Genomic DNA, 27,454 nt, shown 5'->3' with positions numbered 1-27,454 from the left:
TGAGATTATCTCACTTACTGGGGTTATTCCTTTAATGCCCAATTTTGCCTTATCCTTTACAGGCCACCTTTCAAGTGACACTATCATGCCAGAGTAAGTGTCGGGGTAGTAAGTCACCTGTCCTCATAGAATCTGACCTCCCATTTATTGTGTTTGGTCTTTACTTGAATGTTAGTTTTATCGAAGATGAAGTCTAGTAGTAAAGTACACATTGTTCTTTTTAGTAAGTTCTTCTCTTTCTGCCACTGCCCTGCCAAGGAAAATCAAGCTTATGATGAGTCACCTAGTAATATTCCTGAATTTTCATTGACTTTTTAGATTTAAGATTTGTTCTAGTGAACTCAACAATATACTCTTGATTTTTCTAATTGTCATTGACAGGGCTTGACAAACTATTGAATCTACTTGCCCATGGCAAGTAGATTTCAGCCCGGCGCCCCGTTTACTGGCGGCGTGCTCATGCGCAATGTGGCTCTTGCGCATGTGCAGCATGGGGCTGGCGAGTGGCTTTTGTCACCGTTTGTCAAGCCCTGGTCATTGACTCCTATTCTTCTCTTATTCATAGACCGTGGGTGATGCCATCTCAGACATGCTAGTGATTGAAGCAATTTTGGCTCTAAAAGGTCTGACAGTGCAGCAGTGGGATGCCATTTATGCAGATCTTCCCAATCGACAGCTCAAAGTTAAGGTTAGTGCTACAATAATGCTGGCCAGGATTGAGTGGTCAGTGTCTCTCTGTGAGGAGACCCTCCCATCATTTTTCTATTTGCCAGCCTTTCCTTCTGCTGTGCCATATTGTGATATTTTTTACTGTCATTCAAACCAGGTAGGGAAAATGACAAAAAGAGCAGGGAAAACTTCTCTTACCACAGCAGCAAATCAGATTGATTGATTAAAAAGACAAATCAAAGGCCCACCTAGAAATTTGTTAGAAGGGAAACTTTACATTTTGTTTGGTCCTGCCATTAGGTTGCAGACAGACGAGTCATTGACACAACAGATGCCGAGAGACGTGCAGTTACACCTTCAGGACTACAAGAAAAAATTGATGAACTGGTAAAGACGTACAGACTGTCACGAGCTTTTGTCCGCCCATCAGGAACAGAAGATGTAGTTCGAGTATATGCTGAAGCAGACACGCAGGTCAGAGCAGAAACAATTTGAACATTACAGTAGTTGTATTGCTTACGCAATGAAGCCTTCTTTAAGGTGATACCACAAGGAGTAGTGTGGTGGGAGTGGGAGGAGGGAACCAATATTGATGAGAGGCTTCAGAATATGTGAAGAAAAGGGTAGGTTAGGATCTGATAGGTAGAATGAAGCCATTTTTAGGGTTGATATTTTTCTCTTGGATTATTTGTAAGCCCCTCTTGAGAGCCTGCAGAGAGAAGCCTAGGCTTGACCATGACAGACTAACTTGACTATTAAAACCTGGCTGCAATAGATGTTAAATGCACGCTAAGTGATGTTTAAGGAAAATGTCATCCCCAGTGCTTTTTTCTTTTGTTTTTTTTAAAAGGTGCCAGTACTAGGATTGTAAGATGTCCAGCAAAAAAATAGTTGACCAAAAAAAAGAGCTGGGGCTGAATCATAGAATCATAGAATAATAGGACTGGAAGGGACCTCAAGAGGTCATCGAGTCCAGCCCCCCGCCCTCAAGGCAGGACCAAGCTCCGTCTACACCATCCCTGACTGATGTCTATCTAACCTGTTCTTAAATATCTCCAGAGAGGGAGATTCCACCACCTCCCTTGGCAATTTATTCCAATATTTGACCACCCTGACAGTTAGGAATTTTTTCCTAATGTCCAATCTAAACCTCCCCTGCTGCACTTTAAGCCCATTACTCCTTGTCCTGTCCTCAGTAACCAAGAGGAACAATTTTCTCCTTCCTCCTTGTGACACCCTTTTAGATAGTTGAAAACCACTATCACGTCCTCCCTTAATCTTCTTTTTTCCAAACTAAACAAGCCCAGTTCATGAAGCCTGGCTTCATAGGTCATGTTCTCTAAACCTTTAATCATTCTTGTCGCTCTTCTCTGTACCCTTTCCAATTTCTCCACATCTGTCTTGAAATGTGGCGCCCAGAACTGGACACAGTACTCCAGCTGAGGCCTAACTAGTGCAGAGTAGAGCGGCAGAATGACTTCACGAGTTTTGCTTACAACACACCTGTTGATACAACCTAGAATCATATTTGCTTTTTTTGCAACAGCATCACACTGTTGACTCATATTCAACTTGTGGTCCACTATGACCCTTAGATCCCTTTCCGCCATGCTCCTTCCTAGACAGTCGCTTCCCATCTTGTATGTATGGAACTGATTGTTCCTTCCTAAGTGGAGCACTTTGCATTTCTCTTTATTAAACCTCATCCTGTTTACCTCTGACCATTTCTCTAACTTGCTAAGGTCATTTTGAATTATGTCCCTATCCTGCAAAGAAGTTGCAACCCCACCCAGTTTGGTATCATCTGCAAACTTAATAAGCGTACTCTCTATCCCAATATCTACATCATTGATGAAGATATTGAACAGTACGGGTCCCAAAACAGACCCTTGAGGAACTCCACTTGTTATCCCTTTCCAGCAGGATTTAGAACCGTTAACAACAACTCTCTGACTACGGTTATCCAGCCAATTATGCACCCACCTTATCATGGCCCTATCTAAGTTATATTTGCCCAGTTTATCAATAAGAATATCATGCGAGACCGTATCAAATGCCTTACTAAAGTCTAGGTATATGACATCCACCGCTTCTCCCTTATCCACAAGGCTCGTTATCTTATCAAAGAAAGCTATCAGATTAGTTTGGCATGACTTGTTCTTCACAAACCCATGCTGGCTATTCCCTATCACTTTATTACCTTCCAAGTGTTTGCATATGATTTCCTTAATTACCTGCTCCATTATCTTCCCTGGGACAGACGTTAAACTGACCGGTCTGTAGTTTCCTGGGTTGTTCTTATTCCCCTTTTTATAGATGGGCACAATATTTGCCCTTTTCCAGTCTTCTGGAATCTCCCCTGTCTGCCATGATTTTTCAAAAATCATAGCTAAAGGCTCAGATACCTCCTCTATCAGCTCCTTGAGTATCCTGGGATGCATTTCATCAGGACCTGGTGACTTGCTGACATCTAACTTTCCTAAGTGATTTTTAACTTGTTCTTTGTGTATCCTATCTTCTAAACTTACCCTCTCTCTGCTTGTATTCACTGTGTTAGGCACACCTCCAGACTTCTCGGTGAAGACCGAAACAAAGAAGTCATTGAGCATCTCTGCCATTTCCAAGTTTCCTGTTACTGCTTCTCCCTCCTCACTAAGCAGTGGGCCTACCCTGTCCTTGGTCTTCCTCTTGCTTTTAATGTATTTATAAAAGGTCTTCTTGTCTCCCTTTATGCCTGTAGCTAGTTTGATCTCATTTTGTGCCTTTGCCTTTCTAATCTTGCCCCTGCATTCCCGTGTTGCTTGCCTATATTCATCCTTTGTTAGTTGTCCTAGTTTCCATTTTTTATATGACTCCTTTTTTATTTTGAGATCATGCAAGATCTCCTTGTTAAGCCAAGCTGGTCTTTTGCCATATTTTCTATCTTTCCGACACAGCGGAATTGCTTGCTTTTGGGCCCTTGTGGCCCTTTTGGGCCCTTTGCTTTTTGTGGCCGCGGCCCCTTTAATTGCCGTGTGTCCCAAGTGGGCTTCTGTCCAGTGAGGCGTGAGTGCTCCTAGGGCCAGCTGGCAGAAAGTGGCAAGTGTTCCCAAAAAAAGGTGACAGTACACCATACCAGTGCGTACCATCACAAAAAAAGCACTAGTCATCCCTTACTCAAGTGCCTAGTGGCTCACATCCTGCCCAGATAGCAAATGTCTGAGGGCTTGCTATCTCATGGCTCTTGATGGCATAGGTAAAACAAAACTAGCAATTGTGATTTGGCCATGGAATGTGAACTTGCCCTAGGAGTGGCTTTTTCAGATGAGAAGTGTTATCTTTGGAAAGCTTGGATTGTAATAATTAAATTTTAAGGCTGTTTTAATTCCAGGTATTTTTAGTAAAAGTTATGGACAGGCCATGGGTAATAAATGGAAACTCACCTCACAGTGTATACCCTGGACTGAATTTGGGTGCATGGGTGGGGAGTTCTGGGGAACACTGTGGGTGTACCAGGACAGGGGCCAGCAGGTGCACAGCCTGGGACTGATGCTGTGGGGGAAGGGAAGAGTAGGCATAGTGGCCCAAGACTGGAGAAGTCATGGAGGTCCCAGAAAATTACAAAATCCATGATTTCTGTGACATTCGCAATCTTAATTATATTGCTGCTGGATAACATTTACTAACATATGAACCCCCAGTGTACTGCCCTCTAGGAGCAGTGTGTGTCTCAAAAAAACTGAACTCCCCCAAAACCATCAATGTTAACCATCAAAAGAAAAATACTTACAACATTGTATAACAATTTTTTTTAACCTCCTATAGGAGAATGCAGATTCCCTCGCATATGAAGTAAGCCTTGCTGTTTACCATCTAGCTGGTGGAATAGGAGAACCACCCCAGCCTGTATTTTGAAGGACACAGCAGTGGTCACACTATGTAAACCTGGTTTCTTTGTTGATTTCTACTTGATTTATTAAACCACCACCTAGGTTTTTTTTTTAACTGGAATATTTTTGTACCTTATCCTTAACTGGACACCTGTTTCTCAGAAAATTGGGAGGGTTTTTAGCGAATGTCTCTAACTTCTCAATCTGGCTTGGAGCTTTTGCCATGTAAATGAATTCAATTCTAATGTGCTTATCTCTATGCTAGAAACTTACTGTATTGCTTGGGATAGCAGAACACACCAGGACATCTGTTGTGAAGCAGATATTTTTTTTTCCCCCTTGCGCCTAAAGCAATGGTTCTCAAATTGTCGTCCACAGAGTACTAATGCTTCGTGGCTGCCTTGTAGGTGGTCTGTGGTTCGAGGTTCAGGGCCCCTGCAGTGGGTAGCCTGCACTAGCGTTTCAGCCATTTCTTCCTGCTGGGGGAGAGAGGCCCCAAGCTTCACTGCTGGATCCAGGAATAGCAGCACACAGATGGGCTGCCAAAATTACTGCCAGTGGGATGCAGGGGCAGGCACTGAAAAGCTAGGTGAGCTCCCTATTCTCCTCATGCCCTGACCCCAGGAGCAGTGATGGCAGCAATGTTTGAGTTAGATTTGATCAGCCTCGAACAAAACTAGCTCAGCTAACTGAAGCCCCAGCAGCCCAGGCATTTCCCACACTACCTAACTCTGTACTAGTAAAGACAAGCACCTCTTTATTCAGCATAAGCATAGCTCCCTGGCTCAGTTCCGCCCTCCCCCCAACTCCATATCTCCCCCATTTTCAACTCCCGGTCAGCAAAGCTGTATCAGTGTCATTCTTTCTCTCTTAAGTACCACTGCCTGGGAAAGTGAACTACATCTAGTAGGTGTGTGGATTACACTAGACCAGTGCCAGTTCAACCATTGCTCAGTAAAAGTGTTGAGAAATTGAGAACACAAAGATAAACTGGAAACAAACTGAAAAATGTGCACCTTGTATTTTGTAGTTTCTTTTTAAAGACAAAACACCAACAAAACACAGATACTGTAAATATTAGGCACCATAATCAATATGAGCCAACAATATTTAAACTTGATTCAGGCCACGTCCAGAACTGGTCTCTTATTTACAAATATTTAAATTAAATATAACCTGAATGTTCATTACATACAGAGTAAGAAAAGAAAACTATACAACTCTGAAAGATACAGCATTTCATTTAAACAATTACATTACATTTAAGCTGATAATGTCAATTATAGCTCATGTTTTGATGACACCTTCCAGAAAATCCTTCTCAACCATCTCTTCAATTTTTTGCCTTGCTTTGCTGGAGAATGCTTTTTGGTTCTCCATTTTTAAGTCCTTATTGGGGAAAGCATTAGGGTAAAGGACAGGGCTCCCTGAGTGTCCAACACATCTGCTTGTGATTTTGCTGTTAAAAACCTGGCTGAGTACATTGAAGAAAGGGAGAAGCTGCTCAATGTTGCGGACAGTATAGATGGTTAACAGCAAATGACCTGGTTCCCAACTTAGTGTTTTTCCTGAGCTGTCCTCCTCTGGGTTTTTCTGAAAAAAAAAAAAAAAAGATAAATATGAAATAGATCAGAATACATAGGACAAGCAGAAAATACAAGATATTCAAACACTACAGTACACTGCTATCAATCAGCAAAAAAGTTGTTAAATGCTGTCCTGTCTGCTCGGAACAGTCATATTCTACTAAAGAACACTGATGCCAGAGAACAAGTCTGCTTATCTCAGCCTGTTGGCAATATTACTGAAGGTACAGAGCAAAGGCATTAAAATAAAAATGTTTAATTTCTATTGGAGATCAACAGTCCTGATATTTCAGGAGATCAGCTATGCACAGACATTTATTTCTATAATGTTTGCTACCATATATTTGACATGCAGAGTCCAAACAGACCTAATTTCTCACAGAACATGAAAGTTACATTACTTACCTGACATGCATGTATCTTAGAATACACGTCCACACACTTAGGCTGTGTCTAGACTACAAGCCTCTGTCGTCAGAGGCATGTAAACTAGACACATAGGCAAAGGCAAATGAAGCTGCGATTTAAATGATCGCGGCTTCATTTAAATTTACATGGCTGCCGCGCAGAGCCGACAAACAGCTGATCAGCTGTTTGTCCGCTCAGCGCGCTAGTCTGGATGCTCCCCTGTCGACATCAAAGCCCTTTGTCGGTAGCCCCGTTATTCCTCGTGGGATCAGCTGTTTGTTGGCTCAGTGCGGCAGCCATGTAAATGTAGCCGCGATCATTTAAATCGCGGCGTCATTTGCCTTTGCCAAAACAACAAATCTACATGCCTCTGGTGACAGAGGCATGTAGTTTAGACGTACCCTCCGATTATATAAATGTCCTTTGCACACTATTTGGCAGGAGAAATTTCTGGAACCCCATGGACTAAAGGCAGCAGTCTTAAGCCAAAAGTTTAAAGGGTGCATGCATGTATTTCTATATAGATCACTCATTTTGTGTCTTCTACAGCATTAATCATTGTAAAATCTACTATGAATAACAGTGTAATCTTTAACCATCAATACCCTTATTGCCCTAACTTAGAAAAAGACCATGACTATGCCAATACTTCAGAGGATGTGGCTGTACACAGTTCTATGTAGAACAGTATAGTATTTTGACAGAGTTTCTTCTACCACAAAGCAGATGTATCCAGCTATACTTATTCTTCAGAGGGTGGCAGAAAGGAAGAGAAGCATCGTACCAATGAGTCCTGTCTTGCAGTGTCTCTAATCTGTGCTTCCCCTCCCACTGTGACTATAATACATTTAAAATATCAAACACCATGGGACCTGAGCAGATAGCATGTGAGAAGCCCCTAAAGTCAGGGGATGTGAAAATCAGAAGAGGATGAATAGATGATGTGGCAAGAGACTTACAATGTATTAATATTTCAGCCTTTGGGTAATCAGTTATTCAAAATATTATATTCTATGAAGAACTATTTATCCTTTAAATAACAGTAAGCATCTTTTGGAAACTGAAGACCTATGGAGACCTCTCCATTATAGAAAACAATCCTCAAAATGCAGGACAATATTCTGTTTAGTATTTTTCTTCAGCAGTGAAGCTGTATTGTTCTCTCTTGTCTAATATGATTTCAAACTGCATCACTTATTTGGTAAAATAGTTTAAGTAAAAACTGGCTGTGAAGCAAGTCAGAGCAAGAAGGATCCAGAATTCTAATACAGAATGAGTTGCTGACCCCTAACTTTTCCAAAAAATTACTGTTTTGGCCAAACCATGACATCTCATTCAGTGCAGCTGGAGTAATAGGTTTAAAATTTAAATTACTGATAAAAAAAACATGCTTTTTCACGGCATTCATTAGCATTGTATTCAGAAAGAAAGGGCATTTCCAGTGTTGATTTTGAGTGTATTGTCTCAAGGTGGACATTATATCTCAAATTGTTCCAAAAATAATCATCATCTCTTACGCATTAGGAACATTATTAATAGAGTAATGCTGGTTGTGATCAACAAAAGTGCATCTATGCAAATTACACAAATTTATCTGCATGTGATCAATGAAGTATAAATGCATCTATGCCATTGATACAGCGTTTCTTTACTGACATAAAAACAAATAACACTAATTCGTCTGACAGGTATTTTGACACAGACTAGAATATGGATGAGGTGCTTGGTTTCTGATGTGTGCTAGAAGTAATTTTGTTTATTAAATCCTCTTGTTGTATTCCTTCTGCAATAAATGTATTTCTTAAGCCCCCTTTTACATAAACTGGCTTAACAAAAATACGCTTTATAATAAAGACATCAGACTCTTTTTTTGTCTTCATTCAAATATCCTTACTCTGTCCTCTGAAGAGAGTTATCCCCTATTGAAATCCAGATACCACCCATGGCTGTCAGCATCAGGTGGTGATAAATACGTTTTTGTTTTGCAACTCAAGCATCAAAGGCTACCCTCACCTGATGCTTGGCCATCTCCACTCCCTCCAAAATCATCATTTTAAAGTCCTCCTGCTTGTCCTGTGGAAGGAAAGAGGAGAACTTTCAGACTGGGTTGCATAAATTAAAATAATACTTAGCCATGAAGGCTTTGTAGCTGGCCATTTGGGTGTTGAGTTTTACCAGGAGAAATTTTCTCTCAAGAGAGCCCATTGTCTTAAATCATAACTTGGAGATATCAAACTGTGGAATTAGTGTGTGGAGAAGCAAGCTAATGACAGAAAGAAATTCCAGTAAATTTTTCTATTTCTTGTCATAATGCTGACTGTGGCTTGGAACATACCTCCTGCAGCCAACAGTGTTTGAGGAACATCAAACTGCATGAATATAGGTATAAGTGAAGGAATCCTGAAGCTGAAGTAAGCTCAAGTTACACATCCTGCTGATAATTATATATTACAAGAGAAAAATTACTACTATATTCATCAGTATTCTTCCACTGCAACTATAAAAAACAATGGACTGAAAGGTAGAATTTATCATCTCACTCCCATTTGTATCACCCTTGTATTCTCAGTTTGTGGTTCACAATTTGTAACTGCTGCCTTGACTAGAGGATTCTAGAAGTTTCTGGAAACATTGTAAATTTTTGAAACACACCATGAAAGCTAACAATTTTAAAAATGTGGATTCAACATCAGTATCTATCATCAGAGAATTAATATTAATAACCAGTTGAGACTTTTGGAAAGCATCATGTACATAAGTGATGTGGACTACTAGACCTTCAAATATCATGCAAGGAATATACAGTATTTAACAGTTCATATAATCTTATCAATGTTGCACTGTGGGAAGAGGAGCTTATGTATGGAGAGTCATTTTCCTGGCTCTCTGACATCATGTTGAAGAATTTTGACTTGCACCACATATTTTGCTTGAAAATCCTGTTGGTTTTAAGCCTTTGGTTTAACAGTACATGCATGCCTACAACACTAAATTATCCCACACATTTTCATACAGCAAATAACTACAGTAATAAGTTTGTTTCCCTTACGGGCCAGTTCAGTGGAAAGTACATTTTCCTAGGGTGGCTAAATACAGTATGCCAGCACATTTCATCACTCGGGATGTAATGATATTCATATGGACCTTAAAGAATAAAATCAAAGCTAGCATCCCTGACAAACTTTTGAAGTGCCCCTTCCATTTCTCTTTTATTCTCAGTTGCATCTCCAAATTTTTTCAAAGCTAGTGCCTACTGTTTTTCTCATTCCATGGTATCAGTGCGAGCTTTCTACAAGAAGCACAAGGATTTGGCAGCTTTCCCTACCTCATCTGTCGTCTGATCAATCCCTCACTTTCCAGCCAGCAAGAGATGCAACATCACAGGTAGTTCTCTAGCTCGTTCTGCTATTTGTGTTTTATAAGTGTTAGTGGAAATAATTCCAATGGAAGGGCAATGGTGCAATTGATGGGAGATGGAGGACAAGTCCCCCAAATTTTTCAGTTCCACTGGTATTATCTGCCCACCTTCACCTACTGGTATAATGGAAGAATGGCAAAACTGAAGGAGCTCCTTTCCTTTTCAGCTATGCTTCCTCTTCTCAGTCCTCTCAGTTCTTCCTCTTAGAGTTGCTGTCGTTCTTGTTCCCTGCCTCCCTCTCTCAGGTCAGCAAGGGAACAAGTATCAGCTGTTTACATGTTTATCCTGGTCATATCTCTAGTTCAATAATTCTACTTCTGCTGAAACATTTTACTCTGTCTGAAGACTTTAACCTGGCTTTTCTTGACTTCAGGTGTTAAACATGCCTTACAAAGCTAGAAACCTAGCCTTTCATGGTTTTCCCACTTTTTAGACAACATTATTTTTAATAGAATGTTATTTTAAAAAAAACATGTAATAGAATCAACTAACTGGTCTCTAAATATTTATGAACATCTTCCAGGAGCAGAAACACTTTCCTATTTTAATAGTTAATCATACAATTGTCCATAAATAACAGTCACTACTAGAAAATGGTTGATTTTTATATTAAAATATATTTAAGGTTTATAGGATACAGTATTGCACTTTTTATTGTTTTTTAATTAATGACAAAAGATGGAACTGGCTATGTCATAACTAATGAACAAAGTGTATTTCAAATAATCATATGAGAGACACTGAGATTTTCACTCAAATATAGGCACAACAGCACACTTCGCAGTGCCCCTTTAAGTTTATACAGAAGAGTCAACAATGCTTCTAGTACTGTACATACAGCTTTACAAAGTAAAACAAAACAAGAAAAAAAGTAAATACCTTTGCTCTTTTCCGCAGCAGTTTTGCTAATCGTACCACATATGGTTTAAATTCCCTTTGATGTGTGCCCTGTCTTCGTACCTCCAAACCTGAATCATCTGACACTTCTGGAATAAAAGCCCAGCGATACCTGTCAAGAGGCAACACAGTCATAATTTGTTCACATTGAACAGGAGACTTTTAAGCTAGCTACATCCCTATGATATTATAAAATGAGTGATTTATAAAACTTTGTCAACTTTTCTTGTAAAGAAAGATAAATTAGGCTCCTTCACAAAAGGAAGAAAAGATGGATTGTACTTAGAAGACATTTTCAGAAAAGGGAAAGAGACTAAAGCAACAATGAAAATAAAACAGTGTTTCCTCTTTTCCCTTGTGGTGTGTTGGCTTGTTTGTTTGTTTGTTCACTGACAACTGGAGGATCTATTCAGGATAATGAAGAGAAGGAGAAGCTAAGTGGTCACTTTCTGTCCACAGAAAATCCATAGAAATTTTAAAATGTGAATCAGAACTTTTGAACTTATTTTGTATATTTGCAAGGTAGTGCTGTACTTTTCTGTGTTCAGCCACAATTCTGGAAGCTCTTTTGAAAGGTAAAAGCACAACATGTTAAGTTTAAAAGTCTCAGAGGGATAGCTGTGTTAGTGTGTAAATTTAAAAACAATGAATAGTCCTGTGGCACCTTAGGCCATGTCTACACTAGGGGATAATTTCAAGTTCAATATCTGGGTACCCAATTTTACAAATTCGAAGTTCCATGTCCTCACTATGGGGAAGAGAGGTGCTACCTCAGAGCCCCATGAAGCACTTTGGGGAGCTGTGAGAGACTTCCTAGGGGCCAATGAGTTTGAATTAGCAGCACAGGCCTGTCCCCACTAACATTATTTTGGACTTGCAAGTTTGGGAATAATGTTATTCCTCATGAAAAGTAGGACTACAGAGTTCAAATTCAATGGCCCCTTATTATGGAATAATAGGCCTGGTAGTGTGGACGCATAGCTTACAAATTTGACTTGGGGGGTGTTATATTTTGGCCTAAGGTCCTAGGATAGACCAGGCATGAGAGCCTCATCACACAACACCACAAATGTTTAGGTTAATCATGCTCTGTAGTAAAAGTTAAAGAATTTGCTACCCTGAATCATCATGTACTGGCTACAAGAGGCAAGACAAGACAGACTATTGTCTAACCCAATAAGACTAATAGTTTCGATGAATGCATAGTAATTAACAAAGAAAATGGTCAATTAAAAATCCTTTACTGAAAGTCATCATAAGGGTTGCTTACTAATAGAAAGTAGGATGGTATGAACATTTTAAATGGGACCCTAAACATACCCAGAAAATCACCATGGGATTCAAACTTCTAGTGACACAATCATTTTAAGATTATTAATTCTGCTAGGCCTCGACTGATTTGCAGCGTGCACAGACATACGTGCATTTGCAGCATGCATTTCTCCTTCACCCAATATATTCTTCCTACAAACAAGGGCATTACAGCTGACTGAATACAGCAGGAGTTGCTCAAATGTAATGGCAAGGAGTCAGTCCACCCAATTTACACGAAAGTAGGAGCTGGGATACGCAGTTTGTCATACTTCCCGCTTTGTTCCGGGGCTGAAAAGCTCCATCATTGGGCCAATACCCACCAGCCCACATACATCTGTTTTGGAATCAGTTCAGTTCAGTATTTTCATCAACGATTTAGATATTGGCATAAAAAGTATGCTTATTAGTTTGCAGATGATACCAAGCTGGGAGGTGTTGCAAGTGCTTTGGAGGACAGGGTTAAAATTCAAAACGATCTGGACAAACTAGAGAAATGGTCTGAGGTAAATAGGATGACGTTTAATAAAGACAAATGCAAAGTGCTCCACTTAGGAAGGAACAATCCGTTTCACATATTCAGAATGCAAAGTGACTATCTAGGAAGGAATACCGCTGAAAGAGATTTAGGGGTCATAGTGGACGACAAGTTAAACATAGGTCAACAGTGTGACCCTATTGCAAAAAAAGCAAACACAATTCTGAGATGCATTAATAGGAGTGTTGTGAGCAAGACACGAGAAGTCATTCTTCTGCTCTACTCTGCACTGATTAGGCCTCATTTGGTGTACTGTGTCCAGTTTTGGGCACTACATTTTGAGAAAGATGTGAAGAAATTGCAGAAGGCCAGAGAAGAGCAATAAAAATGCTTAAAAGTCTAGAAAACATGACCTATGAGGGAAGACTGAAAAAACTGGGCTTGTTTAGTTTAGAAAAGAGAAGACTGAAAGGGGACATGAAAACAGTTTACAAGCATCTAAAAGGGTGTTACAAACAGGAGGCAGAAAAACTGTTCTCCTTGCCCTCTGAGGATAGGACAAGAAGCAATGGGCTCAAACTTCAGCAAGGAAGATTTAGGTTGGATATTAGGAAAAACCTCTAAACTGTCAGTGTGGTTAAACACTGGAATAAATTGCCCTGAAGGGTTGTGAAGATATCACTGGAGATATTTAAGAACAGGTTAGACAGACGCCTGTCAGGGATGATATAGACCAGCGGTGTGCAACCTTTTTTAATCTACAACACCCAGATTTTATTGTACTCGTGTTGCGACCCCCAAGATAATTCAAGCAGCATGGTGCTTAGATCTAGGCGTCTGGGGGCTGGGCCCAGCGGCGCAGTGCTTAGATCCAGCTGGTTGGGCCCAACCGTTGGCGGCCCCGCAGCACGGCACTTTGATCCAGACGCCCGGGCTTATGCCCTCCGCTATGGCGACCCCCCAGGAATACCCACGAATTGTGCACCACTTATCTAGACAAAGCTTGGTCCTGCTGTGAGGGGAGGGGACTGAACTTGATGACCTCTCAAGGTCCCTTCCAGTTTTATGATTCTATCTCCAAGGTGGGACAGTTTACAACCATGGATTCATAATGATGGGGCAAGCCATTAGCCTCCCAAAAGGAAACTCCTGCAAGTAGATCATGCAGGATTCATGTCAAGTTTAGATTGTTAGGTCTTCTAAAGAGGTACTGTGACTGAATTAGTCTCTGTGAGGCATGTAAGCATACTTTTGGATGCTTGAAAATTATTTAGAAAAGGAAGATACCCATGTATACTTGACATTATAAATAAATTTATCTTTTAAAATGTGCCACTTATTTTACTTATCCATAAAGGTATGAGTTTAGAGCTCTTGTGTCTCTCCTATAAGCACTGAGGATTTTTCAGACACTTTGATGCTAAAGGAGGTATGCGCCTCTAAGCTCTGATCTAAGCATTTGAAATGTCATCAAGTCAGGAAAAAGTAGAAACCTGTTTGTCTTTGTTTAAAGCTGATAAAACAATCTCTTTTAGTTCACTTTTAAAACATATCTGTGATTTTAAAGATACATCTGCATTCCGTTAATCATTTTTGGACCTTAGTTTACATTTATTTTAGGAAAAAAAATCATTTCCTCTTAAAAAAGTGTATCATATGTGGCTTCTTTTTGGCAAGGACAGAGACCTTTAGGTATTCTGCTAACAATCTATCTTCCCCTTATTCCAAACACAGACAACAGAAACTTTCTGGTAAGAATTCTATTCCAATAAATAGACAATGTCCTGTAATTAGGGATGTTAGATACTGTGTAACTGAATAATCGTGTAACTGCATCAAATTATACAGGTTACACGATTATTCAATAGTCCCAGAGCGGGGCCAGCAGCTAGTGCACTCCTGGCTCCATTCCAGGAGAGCCCCCTGCCAACTCACACTGCTGTCTCTGTATCAGAGGCAGCAGCATGGGGTGGCGGAGGGGAGCCGTCCATGAGGGAAGTTGGTAGAAAAACCAGCTCCCGCCTGCCACTCGCACTGCTGCCTTTGATACAGAATCAGCAGCGCAGGGCAGCAGCAGCCCTTGTCCGCAGGGGGCCTGCGTTCTCTGCGAACAGGCTGTATTGGTATCCCACGGAGCAGTCTCTGTCTGTGGTGAGCCTTGGTCTGCTGCAGACAGAGGCTACTCCTGAGCTGCATGGGGACAGACAGCTCTGGAGAGCTGGCTTAAAAGCTGGCTCCCCACGCATATAGCTCCTGCATCCCCCCCACATACACTATTGCCTCCAATAGCGAGCCAAAAGTGGCTCCACATGAGCCTATATGCACAGGGAGCTGTCTTTAAAGCCAGTTTTTCGTATGTACCGGCTCCTGCCTGCCCCCCACCCTCCATGCTGCTGCCTCTCTATCAGCTGCAGCAGTGCAGGGGTAGGGTGAGGAGGCGGCTCTGTGGGATTTGGTGCTCCTTGGGAGCCAACTTAAAAGCCAGCTCCTCACGGACACTGGCTCCCACCTTCCTTCCCCCTTGGTGCCTCTATATCAGAGGCAGCAAGGGGGAGGGGTGTGCGTGTAGTTAACAGGATTAACTGATAAGCCTGGTCTTATCAGTTAATTGTGTAGTTGACTACACATCGAGATCCTTACCTGTAATAAGTATTTCAAATAATATTACCACCAGAAGCCATTTTAAATGCTATAAATAAAATTGTCACTAATGTAATTCCATTTACCTAAACTGAATTAAACCAGGGATAAATGTCCTCTTTACACACATTACATTGCATGTGGAAAAGAGAAACAGATTGTTAGCCCCTGTTCCACCCTTGCATGTTGCTGAGCAGTACAAAGGCGACATAATCAAGCTATAGCTGTAAAGGTTAAAATTACTGCAGTAGAGAAGATTTTTCAACTGGCATACAGGTGGTAAAACTGACTGTACATCTCTCTTCCAATATAGGGTGTTAAGAAAATAAAGGGACCCAGAGAAGAGCTCCCATTCTCTATAGGAATTATCAATTGCTGCACTAGCTGTCAATGTCTAACATGCATTTCTACACACAAAGGAAAAACACCAGGACAGATAGGGAAATTTGAAGATTAAAAAAATCATTTTTGGCCAAAATCAAGCACGGTAAATTTTAGCTCCAAGGAAACTTCTAAGTCACTGCAATATAAGGATTTAGGATAGACTAACATTCCATGCCTTAATTACAACATAACTGCTAGTGTAATAGAGCGAAAATATTACACTGCAATATTCAACGTCTATATGTAAGAAGAATGTAATCTGTTGCTGTAGGTAGAAGACATGAAGGGAGGTCAGAAAAGAGAAAGGTTTTAAAAATTAGAATTTTACAAGACAGAAGCAAGGGTTTTTAAATATGAAAATTATTTAATCGCTTTTTACTTACATCTGAAACTGAGGAAGATTTTCAGATGGTAATGCCAGGGCCAAGTCCAGAAATTTACAAGCAGACAAGTAAAGGTTTAACCACCTTTGGCTGTTGTATGATGTGGAGAAGCCATTGCCTCCTGTGTATGTTGTCTCTAGGCCAGCAACGGATGGGCCTGAAGTTCTAAAATTAAAGTATAATGAGTAGTTGTATAAGATAGTCATAATGACTGTTCACCATTATGGGATGGTTCTCTCTTAGCATTGTGTTTTACAAAGATGAAGATCTTTAATTTACCATGTAGAGTCTATGTAAAGTTTGGAGCTTATATTATATGCTCAACTGAATTGCACTGAATCTAGTTCCTGGCAGGCAGCCATCCAAATAAAGTCTGTTATTAAGCGAATTATGTAGACTTAATTATATTTGGACAGATTTCCAAAGGCGTAAAAGGAATGTTGCCTAATATATTACTGGCTAGCATATAAATATTTATCATCATCATCATCATATCTATTATCTGCACCTTGTATGTTACTATGCATTAAAAACCAATAGCATTCAGCAAAAATATTGTAACAGTGATGCAGCCTAAACTGGCATACACCGTGATTCTGTTCACTTATGCTAAATATCCCATAACTCTCTGCATTTTCTGAAGGCATAAACAGAAAGGAAACTTCAAAATCAAGATACATTCATTCTCTGTCTTAGTATAAGCTAAGGGGGAGGGGGGTGGCGCCTGAGGTCTTCAAGGACTAGTACCTGGAACGCTGGTATCCAAAGCAAACAATGAGGAAAGTACAGTACAAGTTAGGGAACTGGGACAAAATAATGGGCTGCTTTTCAGTGAGGTGTGAATAGATGTGTCACTTGTAAAATCATATGAATAATATCAGCTAAAATATCAGAGGGATAGCCGTGTTAGTCTCAATCTGCAAAAGCGACCAGGAGTCCTGTGGCACCTTATAGACCAGTGGTCCCCAACACGGTTCCCGCGGGCGCCATGGCGCCCGCGGAGCCATTTGTGTGCGCCCACCAAGTGCTCAGGGCTGGCCTGGCCCCGGGCACGTGGTGCATGCATGGAGCCGGAGCCGGCTCGGGCGCATGGTAAGCGCCGGCCCCGGGAGCGCCGCAAATTGGCTGCTTGTGCCCCGGGCGCACGGCGCTTGGGGGGAGGGCGCAGGCCCCGGGCGCACGGCGCTTGGGAGGAGGTCGCAGGCCCTGGGTGCGCGGCGCTTGCGGGGGGGGCGCCGTCCCTGGGCGCACGGCGCTTGGGGGGGCCCGCCCCTGAGCATGCGGCTATGGGGGGGCCCACCCCCGGGCGTGCATGTGTCCCCACCCTCTGGCGCCCGGCAGGCGAACAGCCATGCCCCCTGGCGCCCGGCAGCCTCTAAAGGTTGGGGACCACTGTTATAGACTAACCATATGCTCCAATAAATCTGTTAGTCTGTAAGGTGCCACAGGACTCCTTATCAGCTAAAATGTGTAACATGGAGAGCACACCTTCTGCCTAAGTTGAACATAAAATCACAGTATGGGACTGCTGTTCAGAGGCTGGTATCATGAAGAACCTTTTTGCTGTGCCATATTAATAAAACTGACTGACATTGGTTATTTGGTCTCTTGAGTATATTTCATAATTATCAAAGTTTGGTCAAAAAACTAACTATACAATTTATTAGCAGGGAGCAAAGGAAAAGCAAATAGGAGCTGATCTCATATCTTCCCTTTAGGCCTTTGAAAAATCTGCCACCAAAGCTGTGACTATACAAACTGAACAGAGAGGAATGGGAATGGGCAACAAAATTAGAAACATTTAATTTTCATGTTTTTCTAAATATTTCAAAATATAAATAGTTAGTGGTGAGGTTTTTGTTTTGTTTATTTCTAAATAAAAAGTCCAAATATAATAGTCCTGGTACTAAAATAAGATTCAAATATTCTTCATTTGACCTTGAACAATTTTTCACCAACAAACTATTTTACATATTGATACAGCTGTCCAATAGCACATCAGAAGACTACAAAATATCACAAAATTGAACAAATGAGCAGAAGTTAATTTAATTTTACCTTGAAATATCTTCATCGGCAGTGAGTTCTTGTTCCATCAGTAAAAACACTTGTACCTGAAGGTCAAATTCTGTATTTTAAAAACGTTTTATTTATAATGGACTATCTCAAGGTAAAGGTCTGCAGCCTGAAAAGGGTTAACAGGTCCTGGATGGCCACATGGCTGTTCAGAGAAGAGTATAACAGAAAGAAGCTGGGCCACGTGAAAACTGAGAAGGATGTACTTTCTCTCTTACAGGCTGACCAAAGCAGGGAAAGTCTCCAGAGAATTGCTGCCTAGTTTTTAGTTGGTTTTTATGAGCATTTGAGGAATACACATGCCCTGAGGAAAGAGCCTTGCCCTGAGAAAACAGCCTTAACAGGACTGAGACTTGGAACTTTATTTCCATTTCCAAATTCTCAATGATTGTTCCATCCCTTTTCTGCTGTCTGAATAGTACAGAAGGAAAGTAATCTAGCTGCCACTCTTCAGATGGCAATTTCCCCAGTGAAAAGTCAGAACAAGCTCCTATGCCAACCTCCTGCACTTCTAGAATAGGAGATGTGCCAGGGAAGTGAAAGATATGGTGAAGCAAGAGCAGAACCCCCGTACCCTCTGGCAATTCTCAGAAGAAATGTGTTCTTTCAGGGATCACAGTCAGCCATATCATATTAGAGCAACCAAAATGAGTCTAAGTTATGTCAGTACTAGGTAGCTTGGGAATCATGGAGCAACAACCAGCCCCCAGGCAGCCACACCACCTCTTTCTGTTCTGAGTAGTTCTTGAACAAGTGAGAATGTGCTTACATGTTAAACATTTCCAGTTGGCATCCTCTGGACCTGACTGGTGCCAAACCAGAAATTTGCCAAACCATGGGAGGTCAATATTGTCTAGCAGCATTACCAACACTGCTTACTGGGCTCTTAGAAAACATTTTGGAGGTAATTGCCACTAAAAGCACAGAACACTAAGAGCTAGGAGTGGTGGCTGTAAACAAACTATACAGACATTTTATTTGATTTGGGAAAACAGATGTTATCAAAACTCTGCAAACAAGTGAGCATTCAGTTTTAATGGTGACCATTCTACATTTAAATGTACATAATGTAATTACAACTTATTTCACTGGGGCAACTCAAACAGATGGTCAGATATAAGTTACCTATGTACCACCAGTTTCCCAAAACATGAATGAGAACTACAACTCACCAGTTCGGTGATCATGGTAGGCCAAAGTGAGGTAAGGTGCTGTGGAGACATTCTTAAAAGCAATACTCTGAAAAACAGGAACACTTGAGAGTGAAGGGTGGGCACTTGAGGCAAACGGAGACTTTCTACCAGCCTTTCTGAAACAGAAAGCCAACAAAATTCCTCAGTTCAATATCTGGTTAGCTTTTTTTTTTTTAAGTTTTCCAGACAGTTTATTCTTGTTAGAGTTAAATATATTTTAATATTAATATAACTAATTATATTTTATTCTTTTTGTCAATGTTCAAAATAAATTATGTGAACCAAGTATTTATATTATCGCAAAACAACCCTATCTGTACCTTATGTTAATTGTCTGCAACATTACTTTGTTAATTTGCATGAAAGTTTGAGCCACTCCAAAGAGAAGAACAGATAATAGACGTGTGACCTCTATTTCTAGCAAAACATATATGGTAAGAGCTAAAGGAGCTCACTAAATATTGAACTATTCCTATACTATGTATTACATTGACACTATTCTGTCCACAGCTGCTTTTTCTTTAAACTTGATTACTGCTAGTTCTAAGCTCATCACACAGTGTAGTATCTAACAAGTAAAGAGGCAGCCTCGCAAGTAGCTAAAGTCCATACCACCCACCCACAGTTCAGGACAAGAAAAACAACCAGGTATCATGAACAGGCCATACCTCAAGCTAGTTACCAGCTGACTGGAAAAGAGCTTCAAAATACAAATCATGAAACAAGTGGACAAGGAAGATTAATGGAGCTACCCAATTGGAGGAAGAATCAGAGTCTTTCATGATAACATACAAAGACATCATGCCTAGAAGGAAGCTGTCCTAACAATCTGCATCACATCGGAGGGGAAAAATGAGCCCTCTTCTAAACTCCTACGAAAGAGTCAACAGATAGTGGTAACAACCTCCAATGTTAATTACTGATCAGAATAACAGAAAAGCAGAATAAACAGCTACAGGAATTTGTAGAGTCTACAATATTTTCATCTAAGCTGAATGTACAGTAAAGTGGGCATGTGGCTATAAACCATGTAATTGATCAGCTTACAAGATGTCTAGGGACAGTGACCAACAGATATGATAGAGGCAGTCCCCGGGTTACATGGATCCGACTTACATCAGATCCCTACTTACAAACGGGGTGAGGCAACCCCGCACTACCTGCTTCCCCCCAGCAGACCAGGGAGATGCGGAGCGGCTTTTCTCAGCAGACACCTCAGCTTGAGAATATAGGACTGAGGGAAGTGAGGTGTGTGAGATTAAAACTGAGCTCTGGAGAAAAGTTTGGCTAGAGTTTCCCCTACAATATGTACCAGTTCCGACTTACATACAAATTCAACTTAAGAACAAACCTACAGTCCCTATCTTGTATGTAACCCGGGGACTGCCTGTATATGACTGACATGATCAGTGGGAAGTTAATTGGCAATGAACAAGCCTATGTGCAAAAATGTCATTTGAAATCCAACCCCACTCCCAATAAAAGTAGCGGGTATTTTGTCAACAATTTCAATAGAAACAGGATTAGGCTCATAAATTCCAAAGCCTGTTATTATGGGGACTGCTAAAAATGAAATTCAGTGATAGCGGCTAATGCATACCAGAGCCCGCAACACATCATCTTTACAACAAAGTTTTCTTCAGCAACAATCACTTATTTAAAAAAGAAATGCTGGTAAAAATTTCTACTGACCTTGTATATCTGGAAGATATTTCTGGTACTGGTCCACTTCACTGCTAAAAATGGCAAAGGCCAGCCTCTTCAGGAGCATAGCTCGCTGTTCCAGCTCTACGTCTCGATTAGTAAATAGGTTGAGTGAACTGCTCTGAGCCACAGCAACTCGTGCTAGGAGAGAAAAAGTACTATTTTAATTTGTATATAACTGTTCCACCAAACTGAACTCATTTAAGAAACACATATTGAAAGTAAACTGGCAAATATACAAATTTTCTGTATGCTAAATATAATTTGGGCCATATTCTACTTTATTATACTAGGGCAAACCTACTTGCAGAATAATTAAAAAGAAAATTTGGCCCTGCATCTTTAAATACACTGTTGATCAGAAATTGTCATTTTGCAGGAGTCTAGAATCATCTTTTTTCTCAAATTAGAGGCGGGGAAAATATGACCCATCGACCAGATCTGGCCCACCAAACATTTGGATCCAGCCTGCCATGGCCCATTGAGACCTTCAAGCAACTCCCTGGCTGCCACAGCCCCACATGCTGCTCAAGGTGGCCGGCTGCTGGGGGGTATGTGTGTCTCTACACAGTGTGCCCTTTTGAGGGAGGGGAGCTTTTAGCTGCATGTGGGGCAACAGCAGCCAAGGAGCCTGCCTCTGGGTCCTGCTGGGCTGATGTCTGGGAACCACCTGCAGCAAGTCTGTACCTGGCATCCATTCCCACACCCCAATCCCCTGCCCTAGGTCACAACTCCCTCCTGCAACCCAAACCCTCTGAACCCCCCAACCTCTGCTCCAGGTCACAATGGTCTCCTGCACCCAAACTCACTGCACTTCCTCCTTCCCCATGTCACAACCCCCTCCTGCATCCAAACTCGCTCCGTGCCCCTATCTCCCCTGGTGAACCCCTGCCCAGGTCATAGAATCATAGAATAATAGGACTGGAAGGGACCTCGAGAGGTCATCAAGTCCAGCCCCCCGCCCTCAAGGCAGGACCAAGCTCCGTCTACACCATCCCTGACAGATGTCTATCTAACCTGTTCTTAAATATCTCCAGAGAGGGAGATTCCACCACCTCCCTTGGCAATTTATTCCAATATTTGACCACCCTGACAGTTAGGAATTTTTTCCTAATGTCCAATCTAAACCTCCCCTGCTGCACTTTAAGCCCATTACTCCTTGTCCTGTCCTCAGAAACCAAGAGGAACAAATTTTCTCCTTCCTCCTTGTGACACCCTTTTAGATAGTTGAAAACCGCTATCATGTCCCCCCTTAATCTTCTTTTTTCCAAACTAAACAAGCCCAGTTCATGAAGCCTGGCTTCATAGGTCATGTTCTCTAAACCTTTAATCATTCTTGTCGCTCTTCTCTGTACCCTTTCCAATTTCTCCACATCTGTCTTGAAATGTGGCGCCCAGAACTGGACACAGTACTCCAGCTGAGGCCTAACTAGTGCAGAGTAGAGCGGCAGAATGACTTCACGAGTTTTGCTTACAACACACCTGTTGATACAACCTAGAATCATATTTGCTTTTTTTGCAACAGCATCACACTGTTGACTCATATTCAACTTGTGGTCCACTATGACCCCTAGATCCCTTTCCGCCATGCTTCTTCCTAGACAGTCGCTTCCCATCGTGTATGTATGGAACTGATTGTTCCTTCCTAAGTGGAGCACTTTGCATTTCTCTTTATTAAACCTCATCCTGTTTACCTCTGACCATTTCTCTAACTTGCTAAGGTCATTTTGAATTATGTCCCTATCCTCCAAAGAAGTTGCAACCCCACCCAGTTTGGTATCATCTGCAAACTTAATAAGCGTACTCTCTATCCCAATATCTACATCATTGATGAAGATATTGAACAGTACGGGTCCCAAAACAGACCCTTGTGGAACTCCACTTGTTATCCCTTTCCAGCAGGATTTAGCACCGTTAACAACAACTCTCTGACTACGGTTATCCAGCCAGTTATGCACCCACCTTATCGTAGCCCTATCTAAGTTATATTTGCCTAGTTTATCAATAAGAATATCATGCGAGACCGTATCAAATGTCAGAACTAAGGATGTTAAATTGCGCTTAATTGACTAGTCGAATAGTCAATAGAATTTCCATTGACTACTCGACTAGTTGATAGGCACTTCCACATTCCACTTTTGAAATGTATAAGAGTCCCAGCGGGGGATCTTGTACATTTCAAAGGAGAAATGCAGAACTATGCATATAGCAGGGCCAGTGGGAAGTCCCGCGACTCCGGGCTGCATGTGGCATGCCTGCTTTGAAATGTACAAGAGTCCCCAGCAGGAGCGCTTGTCCATTTCAAAGCCACGGAGCCCGGGGTCAGCTGGGGACTCCCCAGCTGATCCCGGGTTCTGCTGAAATCCTGCGTGGAGCCTGGGATCAGCTAGGGAGTCCCCAGCTGACCCCGGGCTCCACGGCACTGCCCCTTTGAAATGCCGAAGCGGGGGGAGAAGGAATCGACTAGTCAACAGAGTATCCGATATGCAAATGCTTATCAGATAGTCAACTAGTTGACTAGTCCTTAAAACCCTTAGACAGAACCTCTCCTGAATCCGAACTTCCCCAGAACCCATACTCCCACCATTAATATCATAGAAAGGTGTGGCCACTGACCACTTACCAAATTCTTGGAGTGCCCTCCCATTGAAAATTATTACCCATCCCAGAATTAGAGCATGGTTAATGACATTTTGATACTGAACTAAGTATTTGTTTGATAAACTTTTTCACATAAAGAGCAAAATTCACTTCTGGCACAAGCAGGGACACCGCCATTCATTTAACAGAAGTTGTACCCTGGTACGGCAAAGGTGAATGTGATGCCCTTTTCTCCGAAATGCCAGTAGTTTAAATGAAAGGTAAATTAAAACGCTTGCTAATTCAAACATTTCTTACAAATATCTCTACTAGAAACTTCAAGTGGAATTAAAAAACCTGAACAAAATTTTTCCAAGAAACACTTATTTTAGATTTTTTTAAATGTCTTTCTTGGAGAAATTGATGTAATGAATTGTAACTTAAGTTAACATGCATGGAGTGCTTTGAAACATAAAATAACTTATAAGTAGTAGCACTATACAGAGCAGCAGTTAATACTCACTCATCAAATCTCTAAATGTAGTTTTGTCATGTGTCATCAAATTATCCATAATTGCTCTCCAACTATAAGGAAAGAGAGTGATTGTATATAATTAAAAAAACAAGACATCTGTATTTTTATTTCTGTTCTTTTAACTAAATTTAAAAATACATACAGAGCCAAATTTTCTCCATCAAATTTCAAATTTTCCTCCATCAAATTTTCCTTAGAAACTGACTGCTCGTGCAATTTTAGCATTCTCTTGTTCATGTGTATGATACATACACAAAGTCATTTTTGCACACAAATAAGGTTTTAGTATGTGAATTTCATAATCTGTGCACAAGTGATAACTTCATAATCTGCATGCACCCACAAACAGAGATGTTTGTTGACAATATCTGGCTTACAAATTAAAAATTTTGTGCAATGTAACTGGATACATTATTATACCAGAGATGAAAGGAACTTAAAATTTTTTACAGTACTGTTGTATTGCAACTCCTCTCAACCTACTTCCCTGAGTCTCCTCCTTTCCCCCCACCACCAGGGGGTGTGTGTGCAATACAACAATACATGTAAGACATTTACAGGAGTGGAATATGTGGGACTCATGGTAGGGGGCTGGGTGTGTGGGGGGATGTGCAGGGGCCAGGGCTGGGGTATGTTTGGATACAGAGAGTTCTATTTAGAGAGGGTAGTGGGGAGGCTCAAGCCTCTCCCCAAGATTCGTACTAGGAAGCTGCTTGTTGTTCCCTTTTGTTACTCTCAGAGAGGGAAGCTCACAGCCTGGGTCATTCATTCCACTGCCCCTCTTTTTCCTTCCCCAGCCAGCAATGAGAGGAATGAATACAAGCTGTGTGCTTTGCTCTTGCTCCCTGAGGGGAAGGAGACTAGCAAGCAGTGTCCCTGTACAAATCTCAAGCGGGCAGGGGGCTTCAGCACCCTCTGCCCTCCCTAAATGGCGCCCAGGGGACCTCGGGCAGTCCTGGACAAATAAGAAAGTGCACTCCCAGCTGGTTCCTTTAGCCTGCCTGCTTGTTGCTTAGCAGGAAGCCATAGGATGCTTCAGCAGCTGAGTGGCCCAATCCTCAGGCTCTTTCTTTCCAGATCAGTGCTATGGCTTACTTTCACCTCTGATTATGCTATACATTTACAATAACAGATATAAAAAAAGAAAAGTTCTTACTGATTAACACAAGAAGCATCCATTTGGAAAAAGCTGGAATCCATGAACAGGTCAAAAGCTTCCTTTTTCCATGCTCTTCTTGTATACTGATACCCACTAAGACTGCTCAATAACTGAACACAAGCTCGATAGCTGGGTGCATTGTGAGCACTGGAAATAAAAAGCAACTCAACATGAAATCATTTAAACCACTGCTTTAAAAAATACATGAATACATATCCAGACTTCTGTGAAAACAATGGCTTTAGAACATTATATTAAAATCTCTTTTTATATGTGTTATCTTCTGTATAGCTCAGCCACTAAAAGGGAGCTGGACTAACACTTTAGCAAAATAGCTGTCCAAATAATTCACACAGCAGCAGAATATTGGAGATCAATAATCTTGCATTCTGATCCCTGGCTCTGACATGAGAGAGTGGTTAGAGATACATGTGCTTTGGCTTTCCTATCTGGCACATCACATCTGAAACAAAATGTGGCTGAGCAGACTTGGTTAGACTAGAGCCTGGTTAGAAGCCAGACTTGAGCCTGGTTAGAAATCTGCATTCTATTCCAGACTCTACCTGAAGTGACCACTTGCCACCTCTTTGTTAACTTATTTGTACAGTATGGGAGCTAAAACTTGATTGTCTCTGAGAATTAGTGCATGAGACCTTGGTCAGTAAGAAGGGTTATGAAATCAAAACTTTTGCTTCCTACTCAATATATTTCATCCAGGATCCAAGGAATTTGGTGAGGAATCAGACAGTCTGTCACAATATTCTTCTATTTGCCTGTCTTTGTGGTGCTATGGAATAGGCAGCCTTCTTCAGCTGAAATACAGAACATCCAACAAACTCCAATAGACCTGAGATCTGAGCTATATAAATTGTAATGGTACCTGTGATTGCGGAGGTAGGGTACAACATAGTGCATAATATTTACAAGCAGTGGAATAACTCTCTCTTTTTCATCGCTGTAAAAAACCATATCCAAAAGATGAGCCAAAACCTACGAGACATAAGAAAGAACAAACTGAAGAAGTTAATGTGGTTGAAGGTGAGGAGTGTTTGGATTGGCTTTTTAAAATTTACTTCTTATAGCCCTCGAAACAGCATTATATTTATAGTTCCTTTTTCTAACGAATGTTCTTCAATATAGTATTCTTCCAAACTGTACATATATTAATTATTTTTAAAACAGAAAATAAATTATAACATTTTCTCTTGTTAAATATGTGTAGGTTCTCTTATAAAGTGAATATTGTGCTTAAGATACAATTAAATCCATCCACACCAGAGATGACTGTGCTGTAAACTTCTCTACACTCTCCTCTCAAAGGAGAGCCATTTCTTGGGTAAATCTTCACGCCCATGTAATCTATGACACTCCTGCTATGACCGATAAGGGGAATGGCAACTATATATTATTAATTTATTCAACTTCAATACATAAGCTAAAAATCTGAGGTACTGTGCAAAATTAAAAGGCTGAAGTATAAAGCTCCATTATATACTTGAAAATAAAAATATATTAACTCTCAGAGAAGACAAACTACAGCATAGCCTACAAAACAAAATATATGTATTAGTCCATAATTGCCAGCACATCAATTCATGCATACTATGCCTATATAAAATAAACCTGCCACAAAAAACAAAAATCCTCACCAAACACCTCCAACTTCTTCCAGCAAATGCTGGTACAAATCGCTGCACATGTATAACTCGTCAGGACTAAAAAGAGTAATACACTGGCACACAGCAGAAACCTGTGTCCACTGACTTCAACAGTTACTGCCAATTTTCCCCCTTTTCACTACAAAATGCAAATAAAATACAATATCAACCACAATAAACAAATAAAGAAAATTAACAAAACCACATGAATCAAGATGTCTAGGACAGAGGTGAGGACAGATTACAACCCTCCTGGATAGATAAAAGGATTATTTTGCCTATTAGACATCTGTCAGTAGTCACTGTTCTAAATTTCAATAGCCCAGTGAGAATGATGAACACCATTATACCAATGGTAACTGTACAGTATTGAGCACATTACTGATCTTAGCAACAACCAACAAAATGACAAAATCATGTATACATTTGCTGTCCATTCTTTGGCCTCTTTATGTATTTCTTTTCTCAGAGTTTCTTATTCCCACTGTGCATATACATTTCAATTA

General features: G+C 41.0%; 2 protein-coding genes across 8 annotated transcripts in view; one reads left to right on the top strand and one right to left on the bottom strand.

The window, feature by feature from the left end:
• The window catches only part of PGM3 (phosphoglucomutase 3), a 30,018-nt gene extending 19,034 nt beyond the window's left edge, over positions 1–10,984 (top strand). For 3 of the 4 annotated variants that reach the window (XM_006115897.5, XM_075923819.2, XM_075923818.2), the window contains exons 11-13: positions 566–688; positions 970–1,143; positions 4,474–6,173. In XM_006115897.5, coding sequence (XP_006115959.3) covers positions 566–688; positions 970–1,143; positions 4,474–4,563 — 387 coding nt within the window. In that variant the 3' untranslated portion in view covers positions 4,564–6,173. Of the gene's footprint in view, positions 1–565; positions 689–969; positions 1,144–4,473; positions 6,174–9,811; positions 9,917–10,847 lie in introns of those variants that run through there. The other variant, XR_016349148.1, reaches the window with a different exon arrangement.
• The window catches only part of DOP1A (DOP1 leucine zipper like protein A), a 110,759-nt gene continuing 88,845 nt past the window's right edge, over positions 5,541–27,454 (bottom strand). For 2 of the 4 annotated variants that reach the window (XM_014569949.4, XM_075923816.2), the window contains 10 exons: positions 26,171–26,280; positions 25,288–25,437; positions 24,120–24,181; positions 21,005–21,157; positions 19,292–19,428; positions 18,102–18,157; positions 16,044–16,208; positions 10,830–10,959; positions 8,546–8,605; positions 5,541–6,131 (listed from right to left, as the gene is read on the bottom strand). In XM_014569949.4, coding sequence (XP_014425435.3) covers positions 5,826–6,131; positions 8,546–8,605; positions 10,830–10,959; positions 16,044–16,208; positions 18,102–18,157; positions 19,292–19,428; positions 21,005–21,157; positions 24,120–24,181; positions 25,288–25,437; positions 26,171–26,280 — 1,329 coding nt within the window. In that variant the 3' untranslated portion in view covers positions 5,541–5,825. Of the gene's footprint in view, positions 6,132–8,545; positions 8,606–10,829; positions 10,960–16,043; positions 16,209–18,101; positions 18,158–19,291; positions 19,429–21,004; positions 21,158–24,119; positions 24,182–25,287; positions 25,438–26,170; positions 26,281–27,454 lie in introns of those variants that run through there. The other 2 variants (XM_075923817.2, XR_012902590.2) reach the window with 2 other exon arrangements.

This window comes from Pelodiscus sinensis, chromosome 3, assembly GCF_052426305.1.
Source record: "Pelodiscus sinensis isolate ZL-2025 chromosome 3, ASM5242630v1, whole genome shotgun sequence".
NCBI classification, from domain to species: Eukaryota; Metazoa; Chordata; order Testudines; family Trionychidae; genus Pelodiscus; species Pelodiscus sinensis.
This window is presented reverse-complemented; position numbering and strand designations above follow the sequence as displayed.